The sequence below is a fragment of the Ursus americanus genome, chromosome X, assembly GCF_024610735.1.
Source record: "Ursus americanus isolate L20-20 chromosome X, mUrsAme1.1.p, whole genome shotgun sequence".
Classification (NCBI taxonomy): domain Eukaryota; kingdom Metazoa; phylum Chordata; class Mammalia; order Carnivora; family Ursidae; genus Ursus; species Ursus americanus.
This window is the reverse complement of record NC_142164.1, coordinates 85,508,808-85,534,884: the sequence shown is the minus strand read 5'-3', so window position 1 is coordinate 85,534,884 and position 26,077 is coordinate 85,508,808. Positions and strand designations below refer to the sequence as shown.

Here is a 26,077-nt window from a genome sequence, read left to right as displayed (position 1 = left end):
TCGTGTTCCCTGTCTCACTGGCTGTCTCTCGGTCAAATAAATAAATAAAATCTTTAAAAAAAAAATACGAGTCAACAAACCAAACCTATCAGTTCCTACGCTGTGAAGTAAAATGTTACATATAACCAAGATTGCATGTTTTAAAAAAAACTGATGTGCAGGGAGGACAATCACATAATGAGGCAGCAAGAGAGTGCAGCCATCTGGAAGCTAAGGAGAAAGCCTTAAGAGCACCTTGAATTTGGACTTCTAACCTCCAGAACTGAGAGAAAATAAATTTCTGTGGTTTAAGGCACCAAGTTGGGGCACCTGGGTGGCTCAGTCGTTAAGCATCTGCCTTCTGCTCAGGGAGTGATCACAGGGTCCTGGGATCGAGTCCCGCATTGGGCTTCCTGCTCTGTTGGGAGCCTGCTTCTTCCTCTCCCACTCCCCCTGCTTGTGTTCCCTCTCTCGCTGGCTATCTCTCTCTCTGTCAAATAAATAAATATAATCTAAAAAAAAAAAAAAAATTCTGTGGTTTAAGGCACCAAGTCTATGGTACTTTGTTATGGCCGCCCTAGCAAACTAATGTATTAAACTATAATTTAGATACCATAAAATTTACTTCTTTTGAGTATACAATTCAATGATTCTTCATAAATTTACAGAGTTGGGCAATCATCATCACAATCCACTTTAGGACGTATCTGTCATCCCCCAAAATTTCCCTCCCCCACCGCTAGCCTCCAGCAACTACTGATCTGCTTTCTCCAACGTATTTGCCTTTTCTGGGATTTCAGATAGATGGAATCATACAATATAAAGTCTTCTGTGTTGGCTGAGTATGTTCTTGAGGTTCACCTATGTTGTAATATGTATCAGTATCTTCTTTTTTTTTTAATATTTTATTTATTTGACAGAGATAGAGACAGCCAGCGAGAGAGGGAACACAAGCAGGGGGAGTGGGAGAGAAAGAAGCAGGCTCATAGCGGAGGAGCCTGATGTGGGGCTTGATCCCATAACGCCGGGATCACGCCCTGAGCGGAAGGCAGACGCTTAACCGCTGTGCCACCCAGGCGCCCCCAGTATCTTCTTTTTATTACTGAAGAGTTTCCACTGAACGGTTATACCACATTTTATTTATCCATTCTTCAGTTAGCAAACATCTGGGTTATTCCGTTTGGGGCTATTATGAATAATAATGCTATAATCATTCACGTAAGGGTTAATCAATTATGTTTTAATTTCTCTTTGAAAGATACGTAGGGGGGTGCCTGCCTGGGTGGCTCAGTCGGTTAAGCGTCTGCCTTCAGCTCAGGGTCCTGGGATCAAGCCCCATGTCGGGCTCCCTGCTCAGCGGGGAGCCTGCTTCTCCCTCTCTTCCCAGCTCATATTCTCTCTCTCTCTCTCTCTCTCTTGCTATCTCTGTCTCTCTCCAATAAATAAATAAAATCTTTAAAAAAAAAAAAAGAAAGATATGTAGGAGTGGAATTATGGAGTCGGTGGTAAGTCTATGTTTAAGAAACTGCCAAACTGGGTTTCAAAATGGCAGTGTCATCTTACATTTCTACCAGGAATATATATAAGTTCCGGTTTCTCCACATTTTTGCCAACACTTGCTACTGCTGGTCCTTTTAAACTATAGCCATTCTAATGTACGTATGGTAGTTTACTGCAAGTTTAAGCTCAGAAAGACAATTTTAACTTTGGGCTAACGAGAACGAGCCACAGGCCTAATTACAGATAAAAAGTTTAGGCCTGAGGGGAAGGTCTTAAAATTTTATCTAATAACTAAATTATTATAAATAAAATTATTATTATAAATCATAAATAATTTTATTCTAGGTTTTAGAAAAGAGGGGAAAAAGAAGTCTTTCTTCTTTAGTAAGAGAAACATTTGTGAATCTCATTGTTTCTATTCCAAAACCACTTATACCAAATTTGGGTGTATTTTTTTTATTAAATATCTTTTGAATTTCAAAAGATTAGAGAAACCCATATTGTATGATGAAATTGGTAACTATCACTTACCATAAATTTAAAGAATGTAATTTTGTGTTTTACACTTAATGATAAATACAGAATACATAGTTGGGAATTCTGGGCAGGACATGTTTGATTTCAGGCAAGCCTTTTAATTTCTTTTCTAAGAATGGCTGAAGATTAATGTAATCATGATATAAAGCATGGGATTTAAATTACAATGTATCATAATCACATTGTGCTATAATTACACATATTGATGTCCTTTATGGAATGATTCTAACAGGATTCAGATAATCTGAAAATTACATAAACCTACTGAAAAATTTTCATTTGAAATTTGGGGTATGGTTTAAAGGTATAATATCCAACACATTTTCCAGTTATTTTGTTAAAACAGAGTTGCATTTTATCTTTATAGACTCTAATTATAGGTTTTAACATTCCTAATTGGCTTTAGGCAAAACTTCCAGAATCTGTATTCATGTGTTGTTCTTTGCTAATCGTATGAAATTCTAATGTGTTTGATCGCTCCTTGATCGCCCTGTAGGAAAATGAAAACTTCTGGCTGGTGTTGGGTGAGCAGGAAAAAGCAGCCCCGGCCATCCAGGAGCCAGCCCGGCACCGTTGGCTGGCTTTCTGCCGTGACAGGCTGGGCCGGCAGCCACAGCGAGGCCTTGTGTTGTCCTGTGGAATATGAACACTCCCAGAGAACACTTTTCAGAGAACACCAACCTCAGACGAGGCCCCTCTGTGTCTGTCACGGACCAAGACAAAAACTACTGCACTCCACAATCACATCTGAACGCAGACAGAACATGAACATTGTCCAAAGGACAAAAGGCCAAACATCCTCCTCTCCTCGATCATAGGAGTGGCGGCTGCTTCTCTCCCAATGACATCTGTAGCCTCACTGTAGCCTGCTGCCGCTATAAATCAAATGTATTAAGATACACAATCATACAAGTACCCTGCTTCCCGACAGCACCCCATCCAGAGCAAGACCCCACGTCCTTAAGCCCTCCCCAAAAGTAACTGACACAGACCCAAATCCTACAGGAAGTCTTTTCTAACGCTGCTGATTTAAACATCACAGTTACTCAGGGTATATGTTTTCCCTCACTGCAATGAGTAAAAAACCAACTTGTCCAATTAAAAATAAAATCAAGAGACAGTATCAAAATGGCAAAGTAGGAAAATTCTGAGCTCCCCTCCTCCCACAGACACACCAAAATCTACAACTACACACAGAACAGCGACCTCTGGGAACAAACTGAAGACAAGCAGAACAGACCATATGCAACAAAAGATATAAAGAAAAGGCCAAACCAAGAGAGGTAGGAGCGGCAGAGAGGCAGGTCAGTCAGATCCACAGCACAGCGCAGTGACCCCTTATCACAACCAGAGAGGCCTGCCCCCAGGAATGAAGAGTCCCAGCCCCGCATTAGGCTCCACTGCCCAGGGGACCTGAACCGGAAGATAAGCCCCCATAATATCTGGCTTTGCAAAAACCAGTGGGGCTAATGTCCAGGACAGCCTGGAGGGCAGAAGTAAACTGAGACCCTGCTCTTAAAGGGGCATGTACAATCTCACTTAAGCATCTGCCTTCAGCTCGGGTCATGATCTCAGGGTCCTGGGATCAAGCCCTGTGTCCGGCTCCGTGCTCAGCGGGGAGTCTGCTTCTCTCTCTCCCTCTGTCCCTCCCCCCAACTTAGGCACGTGCTCTCTCTCTCTCTCAAATAAATAAATAAAATCTTAAAAAAAAGAAAAGAAAAAAGAAAAGCACCAGGATGACTGATTAAGAGCCACTAATTGTAGGGTGTGTCTTGAAGGGGCAGGGATCTGTTGGAACATTCCCTGGCAACACAAGCACTGGTAAGCACCATGTTGTTGTTGTTGTTACTTCCTTTCTACCTAGCAGGCCAGGCACTGGCAGGTGCTATTTTTTACCGCTCTATCTACTATGCTCGCACCACTCCCTCCACCACATTCCAGTGCAGACTCACCCTATCTGACTCGCCTGCCCTGGCCAGGAGCCCATCCCAAGAGCCTCCTCCCACCCCCGTCACCCTCTATGGGTGCACTCAGCTGACACCAAAGCTCCTCCCAACTGGTTCCCCATCCCACCACACCCAGCAGGCATAGCTGGCAGGCTATGGAGCCCCTCCTGAGTGCCTTTACTACATCAGGGGGCCTGCCGCACCCACCAGTACTTCTATGGCTGTCCCAGCTGGGCCTCACAGCCAGCCCCACACACCAGCAAGTCTCAAACAATCGCACCCCAGCCACAACAAGAGGGGGTACAAAGCACACAAAGACACTGAACAGAATCAACAGATTAGAGGATGCAGAAGGATGGATCGGCAATCTGGAAGACAGAGTAGAAATCTCCCAATCACAACAGCCCATTAATTAATTTAAATAAGGATGGTTTAAGAGACCTCTGGGGTAACACCCAGTGTACTAGCATTCTCATTCTAGGGGTCCCAGAAGGAGAAAAGAGAAAGAAAGGGATAAAAATCCTATTTGAAGAAATAATGGCTGCCAATTTCCCGAACCTGGCAAAGAAAACAGACATCCAAGTCCAGAAAGCACAGAGTCCTAAACAAAATGAACCCAAAGAGATCCACGTCAAGACACGTCGTAATCGAAGTGTAAACAGGTAAAGATAAAGTGAGAATCTTAAAAGCAGCAAGAGAAAACAAATGATACACAAGGGAACCCCCACAAGACTATCAACTAATTTTTCAGCAGAAACTTTACAGGGAAGAAGGCAGTCGCATGATATACTCAAATTGGAGAAAGGAAAAACTTAACAATTAAGAATACTCCACCCAGCAAGGTGAGATCCAGAATCGAAGGAGATGAGGAGTTTCCTGGATAAGCAAAAGCTAAAGGAGTTCACCAACATCAAACCAGCCTTACAAGAAACGTTAAAGGAATGTCTTTAGATAGAAAAGGCTGGGGGCGCCTGGGTGGCTCAGTCGTTACGCGTCTCCCTTTGGCTCAGGGCGTGATTCCGGGGTCCTGGGATCGAGCCCTGCATCGGGCTCCCTACTCCGCTGGGAGCCTGCTTCTTCCTCTCCCACTCCCCCTGCTTGTGTTCCCTCTCTTGCTGGCTGTCTCTCTCTCTGTCAAATAAATAAATAAAATCTTAAAAAAAAAAAAAAAGAAAAGGCCATATCTAGAAATAAAAAAATTATGAAAGAAAAAAATCTCACTGGTTAAGGTAAACATATAGTAAAAGTAGTGGATCATATAGCTAGTATGAAGGCTAAAAGACAAAAATAGTAAAATCATCTAAACCTACAATAATTAGTCAAGGGATATACAAAATAAAACGATATAAAATATGATATTAGAAATATAAAACATGGGCATAAAAATACAGTGCTTTTAAAACACACTTAAACTCATTCACCTTCAGCTTGAAATAGATGGCTTCGTATACCTAGGATGGTTCTATATGAACCCCACGGCGACCACAAACCAAATGCCTGTATCAGATACACAAAAAATAAAGAGAAAGGGATTCAAACATCACACTAAGGAAAGTCATCAAACCACAACGGAAGAGAATAAAAGAAGAAAGGAATAGAGGAGAGCTATAAAAACAAGAAAAAGATTCAACAAAATAGCAGTAAGTACGTATCTATCAGTAATTACTTAAGCGTCTTCTGTTCCAATCAGAAGACACAGGGTGGCTAAATGATTAAAAAGAGAAGACCCATATAGACGCTGCCTACGAGAGACTCACTTCGGATCTAAAGACATAGACTAAAAGTGAAGGGATGAAAAAAGATATTCCATGCAAACAGAAACATAAAGCTGGGGTGACAATACTTATATCAGACAAAAGAGACTTTAAAACAAAGACTAACAGGAGACAAACAAGGTAGGAGGAGACAAAGTTAGTAGAAGGAAGAAAATAATAAAGATCAGAGATGAAATAAATGAAATACAGGCTAAAAAGAACAACAGAAAAGATCAATGAAACTACGAGCTGGGTTACTGAAAAAATAAACAACATTGATAAACCTTTAACCAGACTCATCAAGAAAAAAAGAAAGAGGACCCAAATAAAACAAATAAAAGAGGAGTATAACACAGAAATACAAAGGATCATAAGAGACCACTACAAACCATTTTATGCCAGCAAATGGGACAACCTAGAAGAAACAGATAAATTCCTAAAACATACAATCTTCTGAGACTGATTCAAAAAGAAACAGAAAATCTGAACAGACCAATTACAAGTAATGAAATTGAATCAGTAAAAAACAAAACAAAACAAAAAACCTCCCAATAAACAAAAGTCCAGGACCACATGGCTTCCCAGATTAATTCTACCCAAGATTTAAAGACGAGTTAAAGGGTGTCTGGGTGGCTCAGTCAGTTAAGCATCTGCCTTCAGCTCAGGTCAAGATCCCAGGGTCCTGGGATCGAGTCCCGCATCAGGCTCCCTGCACAGCAAGGAGTCTGTTTCTCCCTTGCCCTCTCCCTCTGCCCCTGCCTCCCACTCCTGCTCTCTCACACTCTGAAATTCATGAATTTTTAAAAAATGAACAAACCGTACAAAATAGAAATAGACTCATAGATACAAAGAACAATCTGGTGGTTGCCAGAGGGAAGGGGGTAGAGGGATGGGCAAAATAAAGAAAGTGGGCTAAAAGGTACGAACTTCCAGTTATAAAATAAATAAGACACAGGGACACAACGTACAGCATAGTTAATAATATTTTAACAACTTTGTATGGTGACAAACGGTAGCTAGATTTATCATGATGATCATTTCCTGATATATGTAATTGTTGAATCACTATGTTTTAATTCCGAAACTAACAAAACATTGTATGTCAACTACACGTCAACAAAAAAATAAATAAAAATTTTAAAACTCTTTTAGGGATGCCTGGGTGGCTCAGTTGGTTAAGCATCTGCCTTTGGCTCAGGTTATGATCCCAGGGTCCTGGGATTGAGCCTTGCATCGGGCTCCCTGCTTAGTAGGGAGCCTGTTTCTCCCTCTGCTGCCGCTCCCCCTCCTTGTGCTCGCTTGCTCTCTCTGTCTCTCTCTCTCTCTGACAAATAAATAAATAAAATCTTCAAAAAAAATTTTTTTCTAACTTTTAAAAAATCAAGGTGACCCAAGAGATCAAATTATGTTTTAAAAATTTATGTTTATATTGTTCAAAGCATAAAGATTCACACAGTACTACATAATCAGCTTACCACAACCCCAATGTCAATGAATGCAAAGTTATTAAAATTCTAATTCTGTGGCCAGTAGTTCTGATTCTAATTATTATGTTTACAATAGATGGAAAAAATGAAATAATATTTTTAAATGCATGCATACCTTTATCCTGTCACTTAGTATAATAGAGTCATTTGCAAAATAGCAAACAAATCAGGCTAACCAGGAGCCAGTGCCCAATGAAAAGAAATGAGAGCATAATTATAGAGTCAATGCAAATGGTACGTAACATCCAGATAAAAGTCGTATAAAAACATTTTTTTTGGGTATTTCTAACTGGTCTTTTTATAAAAGCGGCTAATGACAGATCACACACAATAAAAACAGCAGCATATCATAAACTACTAAATGCCAAATTTCAACTAATAACGTAGGTACCTGGTGTAATTAGAAAGAACCCCAAGGCCAGGAGATCCAGAATCTGGGCTCCGTTCTAGCATGAACCAGTGGAATTTGCCTTTCGTCACAGACTAAATGTCATGCGCTAAGACCAAAGTCCGAAGCATAGACTGCTTGCGGTCAAAGGATTTTTGGAATCAGCCAGCCGAGGCCCACATTACGGTCCAGGTAACTGAGGCTCAGAGAGGGAAAGTGACCAAAGCTACAGTCACACAGGCAGTTAGTTTCAGCGCCTCCCAACACGCAGCCTCAGAACCCTGGTCCCTGCCCCACTTCTCACCAACGACTCCTCACTTACAGAGTGAGAACAATCACCCACGCTCGCGTCTTCCTCAGGGACGTGCTGGGATGAAGACCGTAACTAAGTGCTGTCCGTGACTACGTGCTTGCTTGTATTCAAGTGAATTCGATGAAATAACTAGTTTTGGGGGGGGGGGCAGGACGGATGCAGTATCACGCAAAACTGGCCATTGCCATAAATCCTTCCAGGGCCAGTAGGACTGGGTTTCTCAAGGGCGGCAGGACTGGCACTTCAGGGAGGACATTCTCCCCAGTCTAGGGTGGCCGTCCCCACACAGCAGGATGTAATACACAGCTGGCCCCCAGCTACTCAACAGTGATGGCACCCCCCCCCCCACTGGGGACTGCCCTAGGGCAAGGCGATTTAAAGCAAACAAATGAATGCAAACGATCCATGGGAAACAAGGCAGCAAAATCCCAAAATGTTAAATAAAGATGGAATCAGTATTACTGATTTTTTTTCTTTTTGCCTCAGCCTCCAATATGGCCCAGCATGGCCGTTCATTGATCCTGTCTTTATTTAAAATATTGCTATTTTGGTCATCAGGAATGTTGGCATTAATTTTGATTCTTGAAGATAGTTCATTAAAATACTATCTCTCTTGGGGCGCCTGGGTGGCTCAGTCGTTAAGCGTCTGCCTTCGGCTCAGGGCGTGATCCCAGAGTCCTGGGATCGAGCCCCGCATCGGGCTCCTCCACTGGGAGCCTGTTTCTTCCTCTCCCACTCCCCCTGCTTGTGTTCCCTCTCTCGCTGGCTGTCTCTATCACTGTCAAATAAATAAAATCTTAAAAAAAAAAAAAGATCTCTCTTGATTACTGAGGTTCAGGGTGCCCACCCCCCGTAAGTTCTGCATTCATGTTAAGGGCCTCGCTTGCCTCAACCTAGTCCCGTCACCGTGACAACCCAAAACACCTGCACACACTTCCAAAGGCCTCCCTGGGTTCAGAGAACCTCTGAAATGGGGGCTGCTTTTTCTCGCAGAACAAGTAGTCCAGAGACAAGGGGCTCTATGATGCCGGCATGGCTCTCCCAAGATGACTGCAGTATTCTGTCCTAGTTCCAGACAGAAAAACAAAGGCAGGGCGAAGGGCAGGAAAAAGGTTATCAGCCAGCCTCTTTTAATTAGAAAAACAAAACAAAACAAAACCTTCCCAGGAGCCCTACCCAATCAACCTTCACCCATATTTCATTGGCCAGAAGTGAATCACCTGGCCAGCCCCTCATTGCAAGGAGCCTGGGCAGCTGACCATTTTTCAGTGGGCACAACTCTAGCCACAGTAACACTGGTGTTCCGTCCACAAGAAAGAAGGGGAGAGTGAACAGAAGATAAACAGCTAGAAATGTCTGCCGTGGGGGCCATGCAGGATAGTAAATGCCAGCTCTTCTTGGTGATCACAGATAGCCCCTTCTCTGCCTGTGATCTGGTGGTCTCCCTGGGCCGAGCATTTTCACGGTCACTTTCAGAATTACAGATAAAACCCAGAATGGGGTCTTAAGTTGAGCTCCATAGAAGCAAGGCCTGAAACAGGGATTAAGGTGCATGGGATTGATGAAGGGCACACGCCTTTCTTTCTTTTTTAAGATTCTGTTCATTTATTTGAGAGAGAGCGAGAGCCTGAGCAAGCAGGGGAGGAGCAGAGGGCGAAGGAATGAGAATCTGAAGCCAACTCCGCACTGAGCATGGAGCCCAACATGGGGCTGGATCCCAGCACTGTGAGATCATGACCTGAGCTGAAACCAAGAGTAGGTCGCTCAACCGACTGAGCCACCCAGGCCACCCCCAATGACACGCTCTTAGGAGAAACTTGTAAGGAGGGAGGGAGCACCAAGGGAAGGGAAATGAGCCAAGCAAGAATGCAATCTGATGTCAAGTTTTGCCTGGGCCTAACGCACAAGGGGCTATGAGCCTACATCCACAATACAGAGTTGTCCAGCCTTGAAGAGCCTCAGCTTTTCACCCCTGACAAATCAGTCAGCCATTTGCCGCCTCCTCTTGTGGTGACGTGGCCAGTGCAACCGTCCAGGTTTCTCTGGGTAATGCAATGCCCATCGGCCAAGAACAACACTCCATAGAGGGTTACAGGTGCGAGCTGTTTGCCAAAGCACGTGCTGCAGCTGGGGGAGCTGGGTGCCCCATCCCTAACGTGGATGCGGGTGGGCAGAAGGGGCATCTATTACAAATATTACATTTTGATACACTTTCCAAAGAACTGCCTTTATTTCTATCTTGTACTGTTTGAGAATATAACCCTAGATATACTGCTATGATTAAAACCTATTAGAGAACTGGCAACGAGTTAAAGATGTCTCATTTTTAAGAAAAATGATTAACAGGTGTTGACTTGTTTTGTTGAACCACGAATGGGGAAAGCGCTTTATAATTTGCTCTGGGTATTAACCAGGATCAAGTTTGCAGTTCACAATCTCATCAGAGCACGTAAATATTTCATAGTCTTAGTGTCTCATTTAAAGCTCAATGAATATTTAATCGAAGTTGACCAACAAAATAACTGAAAGAATTATGTTGCATTTAGTTAGGCCCAAAATGAGCAAGCTCTTCATTTTCTCAAGTAGTTTGAAGCTAAAATCATTCCAACTTCATGAAATATTCTACATAATTTTATAAGTAATTAAAGGGCTGCAAAATAGGTTTGAAAGGCACATATTAAATATTGAGAAAAACAGGAAATAAAATGAATTTTCAACTTTCAGTGCAAGAGAATAGTTTAATATATTGTCACCGCCAGCATTACTAATTCAGTAGTAGATTAAACTATTGTCAATACCCTCGTTTTGACACAAGAAGTAAAAATAGAATCTTTTCTTTGTCCCTTGCAAACTAAGTATTCCAGAATGATGATGTGCAAACACCTATAAGATTGATATTAACAGGAACCCATGCATGATCCAGCCAAGTAAGCTAGTCCAGAAACTGCTTCTGAACTCTGGGTCCAGCGTTGGGCCAGGTATTGAAAATAATTTTTAAAATTTTTTTTAAAGAGAGAGAAATAATGGTCCATGTTCAAAGTAGAAATGGTTTCCCTGGAAAGAAGCTTCCCTGTAGTCTGTTAGATCTCCGAAAGTGTCAGAACTGAGCTTCAAAAAAAAAAAAAAATGCACTCTAATTAATCAGCCGTAACACAGATGACACAGAATACGTCACTTCTACCAAATTTGAAGACATTTTAATCGGAATCAAAGTATTACCAACTAATCCATGCTAAGGCTGCTAAAAACCACCTGGTAAACTTAGGTTATTGAGGTTTGAATTCTTTATCTAGTCCTGAATTATTTTAAGATTTATTTTAGAGAGAGCGAGAGACAGCACGCACGCACTCGAGTGGGCAGGGGGGGCAAGGGAGAGAATCCCAAGCAGAATCCCCGCTCAGTGCGGAGCCTGATGCAGGGCTTCATCCGAGGACCCTGAGATCACAACCTGAGCCCAAACCAAGAGTCGGACACTCAACTGGGCCACCCAGGAGCCCCATAGTCCTGAATTATTTTTTAATTTCAGAACTTAAATAATCTAATAATAGGTTCCTTTTTGGAGAACAGGACATGAGGCCATGATATAGGGTTGTCTCATAAAAACAACATATCCAGTCTGCTATCTTACGGGAAATAACTGGTCACCTTGCGGTTTTTTTTTCCCCTTTGATCTTAAGTCCCTTTTTAAGATAGTCAAATGGATCACCTTTTTCAGTTATCAATACACCATGATATGTGTGTGGTATGTTCACAAGCATATACATTAAGTTCACACTCTTGTCTAATAATGGCGTCTCTTTCGTTCACTGCCGCAATTCGTGCCATGTCACCCTTTGGTTCTCAGGGATGGGGAGCCATAATTCGTACGCAGAAAAGAGAATACATCTTTCTGTTGCTATTTAATGGCACGTTCCAAATCAAACAACATGATTTCATTAATGGCAACTCATGAAGCAAAAAGCGACACGCTGACCAGACTCTAGGACACTCTTTCTCTAGGACGACAGATTATCCTGTCCACGGGAAAGGGGAAGAGAAAGGTTAATAAGCATTTAGCCAAGAAAGAGAAACATTTGGTGTCCAGCAACCAGTGGGCCTGGTCAGAAACGGGAGCTGTAGGGTACTTTTCTTCTGGAATGGGTCTTTTCAAAAGAATAAGCCTGAACATTTACATGGAGGACTCGCATTTTCTCAAACGCTTCCTATATCATACATGCCACATTTTACGACTCCATTTTTCCCAATGTCGTGGGACTTACCTGCTTATCAAAAGCTACCCAGGATGGCGCATCACTTCCCATTCCTTTAGGAAATACACTATATTTAGGCTTCGTCTTTCGCCCGAGAAGCAGTTCTCCACCAATTCCAGGTTTATCCTCGCTCACCAGCATGTTCACATTGTTGCAAAAGCCCCAATGCTGAGATTTGTGGAACTTCTCCTTTCCCACCTGGGAACGCAAGCGACAACACAAAATGGCTTAAGTTCCTCTTCGTGTCCTGTCTTATTTGTTTTTTAAAAGGAAAACACATCCCCCACTGGTTAGTTTTCCCATTACAAAATGCACCTTCGAGTGGCAACTAATTATGATCCATCTTTATCCCTAAAGTTGTGTCACATTTTAGATTCAATTCATTTTAGCAAATTCAAAACCTTGAAAAGCAGTAAGAATAAACCCAATGCTCCATGCTATTTAAAACGGTTAAAAATAACTATTACTGCAAGTGAACATGTAGACCATTAGCTTGCTAATTGGTCTATTCTACTTATTTGCCAAGAACGCAAATGGGGGGGGGGGGGGGGAAGAAGTCCTCTACTTCAGATAAAAATGTCACAGTTTTCCCATGTAAGTCTAAATGTTATTTGCACAAACACAGAAAATAAAATCTTTTCCTCATTAAAATAAATGTAACAGGAAATTTCTCAGAGCGGACATTCTCATCCTAATTTTAAAACCTTGCCGGTCCTCTTCCTCACTCCCCTCCCGTCTTTTCTGGGGATCTGGGCAGAGACAGAAAAGCCTGGATGATACTACCAAGGGTTGGCAAAGATGTGGGCCAACATCAGCTCGTGTGCACTGCTCCAGGGAAGTAAAGGAGACAGTCCCTCTGAAGAGAAATCCAGCAATACCCAGGAAAGTGAGAAGGGCAGATGCCCTCTGGCCTAGCAAGTCCATTTCCAAATATCCTTTGCCCCCTGTGCACAAGGAGCTAAATATAAATTTTATACATATATAGACACACACATATGTGTGTGTGTGTAAATAAATATTTATTGTAGTATATATCCTACATCATTATATATAAATTTTATATATATATACACACACACACATATATATGTGTGTGTGTGTAAATAAATATTTATTGTAGTATATATCCTACATCATGAACATCTGTCGACAGCCGTGAATAAAAAAATACAACACATGGGGCTCCTGGGTAGCGCAGTCGTTAAGCGTCTGCCTTCGGCTCAGGGCATGATCCCAGCGACCCGGGATCGAGCCCCACATTGGGCTTCTCCGCCTGGAGCCTGTTTCTTCCTCTCCCTGCTGTGTCCCCGCTCTCGCTGGCTGTCTCTCTGTCACATAAATAAATAAGGCTGTCTCTCTGTCACATAAATAAATAAAATCTTTTAAAAAAATAAAAATAAAATAAATAAATAAAATATAAAACAGATTACGATGAAGCCCTCGTGCCCCTCCCTGCCTCTCCAGCCGTAGCCATTACCCTGAATTTGTCGCTGGAGTTTTCACATTTTGCCAGGACAATAGCCTTTGGCAAAAGCCTGATGCAGGGAAATCTGAGAGGAGGTCTGAAAAAACCTCATTTCGAGGCGACTTACTGAACGGGAGGAAATATTTGCCAATCTTCTATCTGATAAGGGGCTAATATCCAAAATATATGAAGAACTCCTCCAACTCAAGAGCACAAAAACAAACAATACAATGAAACAATGAGCAGAGGATCCGAACAGGTATTTTTCTAAAAAAGACATGCAAATGGCTCAACATCACTCAGCATCGGGGAAATGAAAATCAAGGCCCGATGAGATATTACCTCACACCTGTTAGAACAGCTATTGTTCAAAAAGACAAGACGGAAGAGGTGGTGGCGAGCATGCGGAGACAAGGGAGCCCTCATGCACTGTTCATGGGAGTGTAAATTGATGTAGCCGCTGGGGAAGACGGTATGGAGGGTCCTGAAAATATTACAGATAGAACTACCACACGATCCAGCAAGTCCTCTGGGTATTTAACCTAAGAAGACATCACTCAAAAAGATATATGCACCTCTATGTTTTCTGCAGCACTATTTACAGTAGCCTCTACGACATGATAAAAACCTAAGTCTCCACCTCAATGGATAAAGAAAACACAAGATACACACACACACACACACACACACACACACAGAATATTATTCAGCCATAAAAAAAAGAATGGAAGCTTGCCATTTGTGACAACATGGATGGACCTCATGGAGGGCATGATGTTAAGTGAAATAAGACAAATTAAGACAAATATCATCAGATCTCACTTACATGTAGAATCTTACAAAAATAAAAATTAACAAAATTTTTTTAAATTAAAAACACAGGCTCATAGATACAGAGAACAGATTGGTGGTTGCCAAAGGTGGGGGTGGAAGGGGGGAAGGGTAAAGGGGGTCAAAAGGTATAAATATCTAGTTATAAAATTAATAAGTCCTAGGATATAATGTACAGCATGGTGACTATAGTTAATATTATACTGTATTATTTGAAAGTTGCTAAGAGAGTAAATCTTAAAAGTTCGCATCAAGCGCTGGGCGTTATACGTAACTGATGAATTATTGCAGACTACATCTGAAACTAATGTACTATATGTTGACTGACTAAATCTAAATTTTAAAAAAAGTTCTCATTACAGGAAGAAAAAATTGTATCTGTGTGTGTGTCAGATGCTAACTAGACTTACTGTGGTAATCATTTTGCAAAATATACAAATACAGAATGATTTGTACACCCAAAACTAATAGAATGCATCAATTATACCTCAATAAAAATAAAATATTCAATATTAGAAAGAAAAGGAAAGGAAAGAAAAGAAGAGAAGAGAAAAGAAAAGACCTGGTTTCCTCCTGTAACGAAGGCAGCCTAGAAGGATCAGGAAGGGACTGAGCAGCCCCACCCAGGGGAGCCAAGACCACAACAGCTGCCCTGGGCAGAAGAACAGCCCAGGTCAACGGCTATGAGGGGAAGACCAGAGGCGGTGGTTAAGATGGAGAGCCGCAGCCTGGCTCTGTCCCTTGGGGAATCCATTGTCACGACCACTACCAAGCTCCCACTCGCCCCTGCCACTCATACACATTCAGGTTACCACAAGTCAATCCCAAATCACCAACGCAAAGCAAAAGTTGGGTTGCTTAAAATGAATGGCAGGAGTAACAGGGAATTGTGTAACACTGTTCCCTCTTGTAAAGCAAGTAATCTCAGCGGGCTCCAAGGTCCTGTGGCCGCTTCACGCACATACCCACCGCCTTCAGCTCTTATCACATTCCGCCTTGCACTGTGTATTACAACTGGTTGAGCGTTTGCTCTTGGAAAAAAAAATAAAAATAAATAAAATAAAGCAAGTCATCTCCAGCAATCACAAACTCCCCTCAGGTCAAACCAACACATGTTTCTCAAGCGTCTACTGTATTCCGAGTGTGTGCCAGATTTACTAGTTAAAATAAGCATAAGACTCAGCCCCTGCCCTGAAGAAGAAACCCACAATCTTGCTGATGAGATGAAATTTAGATCTATAAAACAACTAGAAAACAGTACAGGTACCATTTCGGACCACTCACTATGAGCTGGACTCCAAACGGCTTTATGTACATTATCTCATTTCACCTTCACCAAACTATTTGATTGGTTTCAGTACCGCCATTTTTACCGATGAGGAAACCACGGTGGAGGGAGGTAGACTAGCACACCCACAGGGATGCTGGAACTAGTGCAGCCTGCATCTGAACTTGGTTCATGTGACCTTAAGCTCTGGTCAGCCGGGCTGGAGGAGTAGTGCTCAGGTCCTGCGGGTAAATGGATACTGTCTGGGCAGGGAGGAACGGGATGAACCAGACAGCAGAGGACAGCTAAGGTGTTCAGGACAGGGTTACGAGTAACACACTACAGCCGAGCTGACAGCACCTAGTGGGAGGGGCAAGAGAACAGTGAGTCTAATAAAAAAGGACAAGTTCAAGTTTGGAAGGAGGGTCAGACAGTAGAATACGTAAGGTGGTCTAGATTATAGAAAGCCTCACACTTAACTACCACATACATCTGAAACTCTCCTGGAGCAAGGATGAAAAATAATCAAAGACTGGGGTGGGGTGGCAATGTTCCAGATGGACTGAAAACCATTTTATAGCCCTCAGAATGACAAGAATTAGAAAGCTGGATAATATCAAAGGTTGGAGAGGAGGTGGGAACACAGAAACCCTAATGCTGTTTGGATGAGAGAGTACATGGTCATTCTGGGAAGCAATGGCATTTGATTCAAGAATCAAGAATCTCCTGTTTGGGGGCTCCTGGGTGGCGCAGTGGTTAAGCGTCTGCCTTCGGCTCAGGGCGTGATCCCAGTGTTCTGGGATCGAGCCCCACATCAGGCTTCTCTGCTAGGAGCCTGCTTCTTTCTCTCCCACTCCCCCTGCTTGTGTTCCCTCCCTCTCTCACTGGCTGTCTCTATCAAATAAATAAATAAAATCTAAAAAAAAAAAAAAAAAGAATCTCCCGTTTGCAATGACATGGCTGGAACTAGAGAGTACTATGCTAAGAAAAATAAGTCAGAGAAAGACACATACCATATGATTTCACTGCTATGTGAAATTTAAGAAACAAAACAAGCAAAGAGAAAAAATGAGAGAGACAAAGCAAGAAACCAACTCTTAACTATAGAAAACAAACTGATGGTTACCAGAGGGGATGTGGAGTGGGGGTGGGGGGATAGGTAATGGGGATTAAATCGGAGGGCACTTATCATGATGGGTACCGGGTGACGTATGGAAGTACTGAATCACTATATCATACACCTGAAATTAATATAACACTGCATGTTAACTAACTGGAATTAAAATAAAAACCTTTAAAAAAAAAAAAAGAATCAAGGGGCACCTGGGTGGCTCAGTTGGTTAAGTGCCTGCCTTTGGCTCAGGTCGTGGCCCCGAGATGGGCTCCCTGCTCAGCAGGGAGTCTGCTTCTCACTCTGCCCCTCTCCCCCACTCCTGCTCACTCATGCTCGTTCTCTCTCTCTAATAAATAAATAAAGTCTTCTAAAAAAATAAAAATAAAATCAAGAATCAAGAATCTCACTCCTGGATACGTATCTCAGAGAAATTCTCACAGTAGTCAGTAAGTGGATAAGTATGAGAATGTGTCCTAGTATTTGGGGAAGTTGGAGGCAACCTAGATATCTATGTTGATGGAATCAACAAGAAAATATGGTTTAATGGATAAGTTCACTATGGTGGATGTTAATTTCACCTCACTGCTCGAAGCAATAAACCAAGCAATAAACCAGATGCATTAGCTCGGGCTGCTGTAACAAAATACCGTAGACTGGGTGGTTTAAACAACAGAAATTTATTTCTCACAATTCTAGAGGCTTGGAATTCCAAGAGAAACCTGCTAGCCAATTCGGTCACCCAGGAAGGGTTCTCTTCTTGGCTTACAGACTGCTGCGTCCCCACTGTGTCCTCAAATGGCAATGAGACAGACAGCAAGCTCTCTGGTGTCTCTTCTTAAAAGGGCACTAACCTCATCATGGGGGTCACACCCTCATGACCTCCTCCAAACCTAACTACCTCCCAAGGCCCCATCTCCAAATACCATCACACTGGGGGTTGAGGCTTCAACATAGGAATTCGGGGAGGACATATTTCAGTCCATAGCACCAAACGTACATACAGCAACACAGATCCTTCTAACACTGTTGGCTGAAAAACAAAACGATTATCTATAATACAAAATCACATATGTATTTTTAAAAATACACACACACACACACACACACACACACACACAGTGTTACATATTTTGCAAGGACACATACAGGTCCCAGAATGTGCATCAGAGATATTTATACGGAAGCCTATATAAAGTGGCAAAGGAATGAGATTAAGGATAGAGAACGATGAGGAATAAAAACACATAAAACCAGAGAGAGGCCTTGCAGAAGTCAATGAGGATATTGTGCCAGAAATGGAGGAATATAATGAATTCACCTCTTTGTTCAGGACATTAAAGAACAAACAAACAAAGATGGATTGGAAGGAGATGTGAGAGGCAGGCCGACTCAGCAAGCTGCAAGTACACCGAGCAGGTGCAAGACGAGAAAGGACTGCACAAGGGGGGGGGCACAACGAGAATGGGAAGGAAGGGGCACCCTAGATATAGGACAGGGGTCCTCAAACTATCTTTAAGGAAGGGCAAGTTTGACAGTTTTCCCAAACTCACTTCAGACTGATACTTTGGCAATATACAATAAATTATAAGAAATTGAAATAAATACAAAGACATAAGAACGTACAAGCCCACTGATCACACCCTTGGATATCATGGCAATGTCAAATTGTCATATAAACTTCTAAAGACTCTCAGTGTCACACACGCACGCCATACTTTGAGTAGCACTGCCAGAGCAGCCATCAGGTAAAGAAACCAACATCTGCGATTGGATGTGTTAAGGAAGGAAGAGTGAGGGGAGGTGATTTGAAAATTTCATGCCAGCCCCACTTCCACTTTGGAAGGGGTGGAGAGCAGAAGATGGGAGAGGAAAAGCACTAAAAAGGATGAAGGAGGGGCACCTGGGTGGCTCAGTCGGTTAAGCATCTGCCTTCAACTCAGGCCGTGACCCCGGAGTCCCAGGATCAAGCCCCATGTCAGGCTACCAGCTCAGCGAGGAGTCTGTTGCTGCCTCTGACCCTCCTCCCTCTCGTGCTCTCTCTCTCACATTCTCTCTCTCAGATAAATAAATAAAATCTTTTTTAAAAATTTAAAAATAAATAAATAAAAGGGATGAAGGACTTCCGTCAGCTGACCCCCTTAGCCTACAGGTCCCAAGCATGGCTATAACAGTGTACACTGAGTTTCTCATTTCTGACATTTCTGGAAGAGACTAAAACAGTGGATTGAACCTGAAGCACGTTCAGAGAGTCTAGTCCTTCCTTTCCTGGTCGCCACCACAGCAGCAAAGGGAAGAGGGAGAGGGCAGAGCAGGTGTACCTGCTGCCTACCCCCAGACACGTCCTGGTACACAACTGCTATGAACCCTCTTTTGTTAGTTCGTTTTTGTCCATCTAGTGACAATGACTAAGAATACCAAAAAACAGGGGCGCCTGGGTGGCTCGGTCATTAAGCGTCTGCCTTCGGCTCAGGGCGTGATCCCGGGGTTCTGAGATTGAGCCCCACGTCGGGCTCCTCCGCTGGGAGCCTGCTTCTTCCTCTCCCACTCCCCCTGCTTGTGTTCCCTCTCTCGCTGGCTGTCTCTCTCTCTGTCGAATGAATAAATAATAAAATCTTTAAAAAAAAAAAAAGAATACCAAAAAACAGAGCCTTTTATAGATTTATTTTTTTAATTTGAGAGAGAGTGAGTGCGGGGGGCTAGGAGCAGAGGGAGAGGGAGAGAGAAACTTAAGCAGACTCCGTGCGGAGTGCAGAGCCTGAGGTAGGGCTCTTATCTCACAACCCTGAGATCACAACCTGAGCTGAAACCCAGAGTCCACACCTAACCAACTACACCACCCAGGCACCCCCAGAGCCTTTTGTTTTAAACATAAGATTCACCAATGCTGTGAAAATTGAGAAACTGCACTAAGTAAATTGAGAAAGTTCAATCAAGTTCCTGCTAAATCGATGAGCAACGTCTCTATCCAAAGAGTACCAGCTAGATACTTGATAAATACTTCCAATTCCTTTGCTAAATATAATGAGATCGGCCAGACCTGATTCTTAAAAAGAATACTTCTAGTCTGAAAGGAACTATTAACTAAAATTTTTCCAAAAGTCTTGGCTTGTGGCTTGTGAATTCATACACTCAAACCCGAAACAAAACACATGCTTCCTTAAAGTTTAGTAATGCCGATTTCTACCGTTATTTCATCAGCACAGCAGGCAAAATTCCATTTCTGCACTGTCAGGGTGTTAATTTGAAATTTCAATTCACAATTATATATCTTAGAAATTAATTGCTCCAGAATTTGTTGGTATGATGTAAAAGTCCATAAGGCACTCGTCTCAAATGTTTGCCCCTCCCGACGCGCACGCTTGAGATTTGCCATTGTAATCTCTTAGGACCACCTGTCAACTTGTCCCTTGCCCTAGTGACTGTGAAATGGTACTCAGGCTCAGTCCCAAATTAGGCAAATGTCTTAGCGAATGACAAAGTGAGGAATATACAATCCCCAGAAACAGTGCTCCCTCCGTGTCTCAACTCCCCGGGTCCCACCGCACTTATAAGACCACTATTGGAAAGATGGCAGCCAGATCCAGACTCCCCTTGACATTTCACATCAAATTAACAGCTGATATCACCACCCCCTTCCTTGTTGCTAAAAACTGGACGAGCAATTTTATTACACGCTCAGACTGATTATTGAATACCCGGTGAATTGTCAGGGCCACTACGGAAGCCATAAAGCGAAGCCCAACGGAGCAGCAGGCTCTAGTCACCAGCATCGTGAGTTGTTTATCCATTTATAATCTCTGCTTCAGAGCTCCAGCACATCAGAGTCTCGCTGCTTCTTTTTAGGTGAAGCCCAGATGCTTGACAACTACATGACAAAGCAAGGAAGAGTGAGGTGCTTGGTAAGAAGCTGACAGCTCATTAGGGCCACCCTGAGCTAGAACCCTATCTTTGCAGATACGAATATCACTCCTGTAGCCCTAACAATGAACGTGCTCAGCCCCATTTTAAATACTTTAAAAGCATTCAATCCTTTTCATTCCAGAGCAAATCTCAGAGAATGCTTTGTCATTATTCCCATTTTCTAGATGAGAAAACTCAGACACGGGGGGGGGGGGGGGGGGGGGGGTTAGTCATTTGCCCAAGGTCACTGGCTAGTGTAAGTGCTTCATCCAGGATGCAAACTCCACGTGTGAGCCTTTGAACACGGGGCCTTGCATTGTTTGTGCCTCTTCCAGAAGAGTGCTAGAGCTCCCCTTGTTGACATCACCAAGGTGGAATTAATACTTTCACTTTTGACAAATACACTACAGCAAATGACCACCAGGACCACGGACTGATTAGATAAAGGGACCTAAAAATTAATAGCAGATACCACCACCCCTTCTGTCAAATGCAGGCCAGGTATTCGAGAGTGCTACAGAAAGCCAGTCCCAGGTACCAACAATTACTGGACACCTGAGGGCCGAAGACAGCCAGTTCGTATTTAGTTATTTCCACCGACGTTCACGACCACTCACTTTTCTAACTACGTTTTGAGGTTAATGGAAAATATGATAGAGAATTACCTAAAACTATCATTCTTGGATATTACTGCTTCATCAAGTTTGGGACTAGTTTGTTTCTGTTCCACGAATATTTTTTTTCCTCCTTTCATATCCTATTTATTTTAGGAAATCATTTTCTCTTTTCTTCTTCTCTGTACTTTTATAGAGCAAAAAAGTCACTCAGTAGATACTGTGAACCTCCCAGAGAAAATAACAACAAAATTGCCTCAGGTAGAGTGCAGAACTGTAAGAGCATGAAAGCTATCATTACTTATTAATAAAGCTAAATCACTCAAAAAGAAAGCCCAAATGTAAAAATAAAACAGGCAAGTCAAAGAAACCTCCAAGCATTTTTTTTTTCAGTTAATTTTCTTCTCTTTCCAAACCTGACCTGGAAAACTGTCGTGCTCACGATTCTCAGCCATCAGCTCAATATAACAATAAGATTGGTTTTATATATTTAATAATGTATTTAAATCAGTAGAGTGGAAAATAAAAGTCAATCAGATCTAAAGAGATGTGCGGCCCCTTCCTCAAAAAAACCCGGAGTTTTTTTCACTAAATAATTCAGTTCAAAGCACCAATCAATAAAAGGAATTCTAAAGGCTTCCCCCGAAAGTCGGTTAAAATCACTGGCTCACTGTAGCTGATCTACTGTACATCCATTCCCCAGTCGCTTCTCCCCCCGCCACCGGTCTTCATTTAGAAGCCAGAAAAGGCAAAACACTCCACTTGTTTCCTCAGCCTCCTTTTCAGCAGCCTGTTCTGGGACTCCGGAAAAGGCTTTTGTCCACCTGAGCCAAGGGACAAGTACAAGTGTTGCTGCCCGTAGCTCACCTCTTCACGCCTTGAGATGCATGCACGATGCCTAGAGCTGAGGCAGCCACTTTGGGATCATGAGCAGAAAGGTGGGGAACATCCCAGAAATGCTGGCTCACAGTTGAGCTTTTCAATGGATGCCAGTAGCCACCTACCTCCAGACTCCTGCTCGGTGAAAACAAACAAACAAACAAGCAAATAAACAAATAAATCCCTGCTTGTTTAAGCCTCTACTGGTCAGGTATTCCATTATCCACAGTAGAAAGCATTAAAAACGAATGCATTCAGTTTCTGAAAGCTGTGCTTGAATGCTGTGTTTTGTTTTGTTTTGTTTTGTTTTAACGGAGTAAGATGACTAAGTGATCTAATGGGTGATTTTCTTTATACACTGACAAAAATAAATCTCTTCTCAAACTCTGAGCACGACACACATTAGTAAAATTTATCACCTTCAATGCCCTAAGGGATCTATCTGAGATTAATTCTTGTATTTGTGAAAAGCAGAACTGGTTCCACTGATAAGACTACTAGAAGAGAAAAGCTAAAGGCAGCTGTGAGGGGTGTACACGTGGGCAACGCAGCTGGAGATGGAAAGCAGGAGTTCAGGACCTGGCCCACTACCTTCATTAAGGATATTATGGAGGAAAGTCCACCTCGAGGTAAAACCAGGGAGTTGTTCGCAGTATAGAGGTTCATGCGCGTGTGGGCGGGGTGTGCGCACGTGCCCGCACGCGAGGGGTAGGTAGCCGACATGAGCTCCTCCTAACCCCCAAGTTCAGCACTCCTATAATAACATACCAGCTAGAATAGCATCTGATGCAAGCTGAGGGTCAAAGACGACGGCACCAAAACACAAAGTGCTCGCAACACAGCGTAAGAGTCACATCTGACCTCCCTCTCCCCCCAGCAGTCTGTGGGCTTTAGGGACTATGGGCCACTCAGGGTAATAGCCGTGGATTCAAAAATCTCAGGTTAGAGTAGGGGGGTGAGATACAAGGGCAGCATGGCTTCCAACTATACTTGGTGAATTGCTAAAGACTTTCAGGGACAGAGGCAGCTTTGTCCCCTAGCTGTGAGGACAGTGGATGACAGGAGCCCAAGGGTGGGAGGAGATAGTGATTGTGAAAATTGTGCTGGATGTGTGTTACGAGTAGAACCTGAAAATCTGCATCAATAGTCCCTGATCCCACAAAAGCAAAGACTGAAGCAAAAATTATAACATAATCTGATACTTGTGACAATAATATTTAGAAGTAGGAAAGGTACAGGAACCTAAATAGAAGTGAGGTTTCCACAAACTGAGGGCTTCGGGGGGGGGGGGGATAGGCTGGTGATGGGTAGTAAGGAGGGCACGTATTGCATGGTGCACTGGGTGTTATACGCAACTAATGAAACATCGAACTTTACATCAAAAACTAGGGATGTACCGTATGGTGACTAATATAATAAAAAAAAATTATTATTAAAAAAAAAGGAGTGAGGTTTCCATGCTTCATTTGCAATAGTAAAACACTGATAGCTACAGGCCACAGTCTATATAAATCATATATATATATGATTCAGTATATATATATATGTATGTATATATACATATTTATGTATATATACTCTGATATCCAGAACAACCACATGCAAACTACAGTAAGAGAAACGCTCAACATAGTGATTTGACAATTCTCTATATTACGTAACTGTCACCACTGTAAGTGTGGTCACCATACAAGGTTATCACAATACTATTGACTATATTCCCTATGCTATACTTTTCATCCCTGTGCATTATTTATTTTACAACTGGAAATCTGTACCTCTTAGTCACTATACTGTACACCAGAAACTAAGATAACATTGTATCTCAACTCTACTTCCATAATAAAAAAATTTTTTAAAAACATATGCTCAAAACACTATAAATAAATCAAGATGGAATCCTAAAAAAAAGTTCCAGTATCCCATGGGAAGAGAAGAAAAGAGAAACAGAGGAAAGAAACAGAAAACAGAAGTAATATATCAGACATAAGCATTAACACACCAATAATCCCCTTATATGTAAATGACCTACATGCATTAATCAAAAGACAGAGATTTGCAGAGGGAATTTATAAAGCATGACCAACTACATGCTGTTCACAGGGAACTCACTTCGAATTCAGGGACAGAAGTCAGTTGAAAATAAAGATATGAAAAAGATATACCAGGCAAATACTAATTTTAAAAAGGCAAAAGTGGCTCCATCAGTAACTGATAGACTAGACTTCAGAGCAAAGAAAATTACTAGAGCAAATAGAGACCTTATATAATGATAAAGGAATCAAACCACCAGAAAGACACAACAAACTTAAATGTGCAAGCACCAAACAACAGAACCTCAAAATAGATGAAGCAAAACCAATAGAGTTAAAGGAGAAATAGACAAATCCACAATTATAGTTGGGGACTTCAACAATCCTCTCAGCAACCAACACACGTAACCAACGAAACCTAATTGACCTATACAGAACCCTCCACCCAACAGCGGCAGAATACATATCCTTTTCCAGTGCTCATGAACATTCACCAAGACAGACCATACTCCAGACCCTAAAAGCAGCTTTGGCAAATTTAAAAGAATTAAGATCATACAGATTGTATTCTCTGATGATAATGGAATCAAACTAGAATTCAATAACAGAAAGACAACAGGAAAAACCTCCAAGTGCTGGGAAATGAAACAACACACTTTTAAATTGTATATGGGCAAAGAGGAAATCTCAGAAATTTTTAAAAAGAGGTGGAACTGAAAGAAAATGAAAATAAAACATATCAAAATATGTAGGATGCGGCCAAAGCAGGGTTGAGGGGGAAATTTAGCGCTAAATACTTACATTAGAAATGAGGAAAGGGGCGCCTGGGTGGCTCAGTCAGTTAAGCAGCCAACTTTTGGTTTCAGCTCAAGTCATGATCTCAGGGTCGTGGCATCGAGCCCTGTGTGAGGCTCTATGCTCAGTGCAGAGTCTGCTTAAGGTTCTCTCTCCCTCTGCCTCTGCCCCTGCCCCCCACCATGCCAGCTCTCTCACTTTCTCTCAAATAAAGCTTAAAAAAAAAAAAGAAATGAGGAAAGGTCTCAAATCAATACTGTAAGTTCCTACTTCAAGAAATTAGAGTAAAATAAACTAAAAACAAGTACTAAGAAGGAAATAATAACGATTAGAGGAAAAATCAGCAAAATTGATAAAAACAGGAAAACAGAGAAAATCAAATATAAAACTTGTTCTTCAAAAAATATATATTAATAAAATTAATCTCTAGCAAGACTGAAAAATCTTTTTTTTTTAAAGATTTTATTTATTTATTCGACAGAGAGAGACAGCCAGCGAGAGAGGGAACACAAGCAGGGGGAGTGGGAGAGGAAGAAGCAGGCTTCCAGCAGAGGAGCCTGATGTGGGGCTCGATCCCAGAACGCCGGGATCACGCCCTGAGCCGAAGGCAGACACTTAACGACTGAGCCACCCAGGCGCCCCAAGACTGAAAAATCTTTTAAAAAGCGTTAAGATACAAATCACCAATATCAGAAATGAAATAGGGGTATATTTATAGATGCCATAGCCATTAAAAAGATAATGAGGGAACACTGACCAACTTTACACACATAAATTCAACAACTTAAAAGAAGTGAACCACTTTCTCAAAACCACAAACTACCAAACCTCAGCCAAGATGAAATAATCTGAATAGTAAGGAACCTGAATTTAAACTGATTTTATAAGAACCTGAATTTATAACTAAAAGCCAAAAAGAAACGCCTATGCCCAGCTGACTTTACTGGAGAATTTTACCAAATACTTAAACAAGAATTAACACCAATTTTATGCAATCTCTTCCTGAAAATAAAGAAGAGGGAACT

At 42.1% G+C, this 26,077-nt stretch overlaps 1 protein-coding gene across 2 annotated transcripts in view; it reads right to left on the bottom strand.

Moving 5' to 3' along the window:
- Positions 1-26,077, bottom strand: part of EFHC2 (EF-hand domain containing 2) — a 186,728-nt gene that overhangs the window by 143,062 nt on the left and 17,589 nt on the right. Inside the window, exon 2 of one of the 2 annotated variants that reach the window (XM_087859368.1) lies at positions 12,164-12,352. In XM_087859368.1, coding sequence (XP_087715494.1) covers positions 12,164-12,352 — 189 coding nt within the window. Of the gene's footprint in view, positions 1-7,594; positions 7,655-12,163; positions 12,353-26,077 lie in introns of those variants that run through there. The other variant, XM_087859369.1, reaches the window with a different exon arrangement.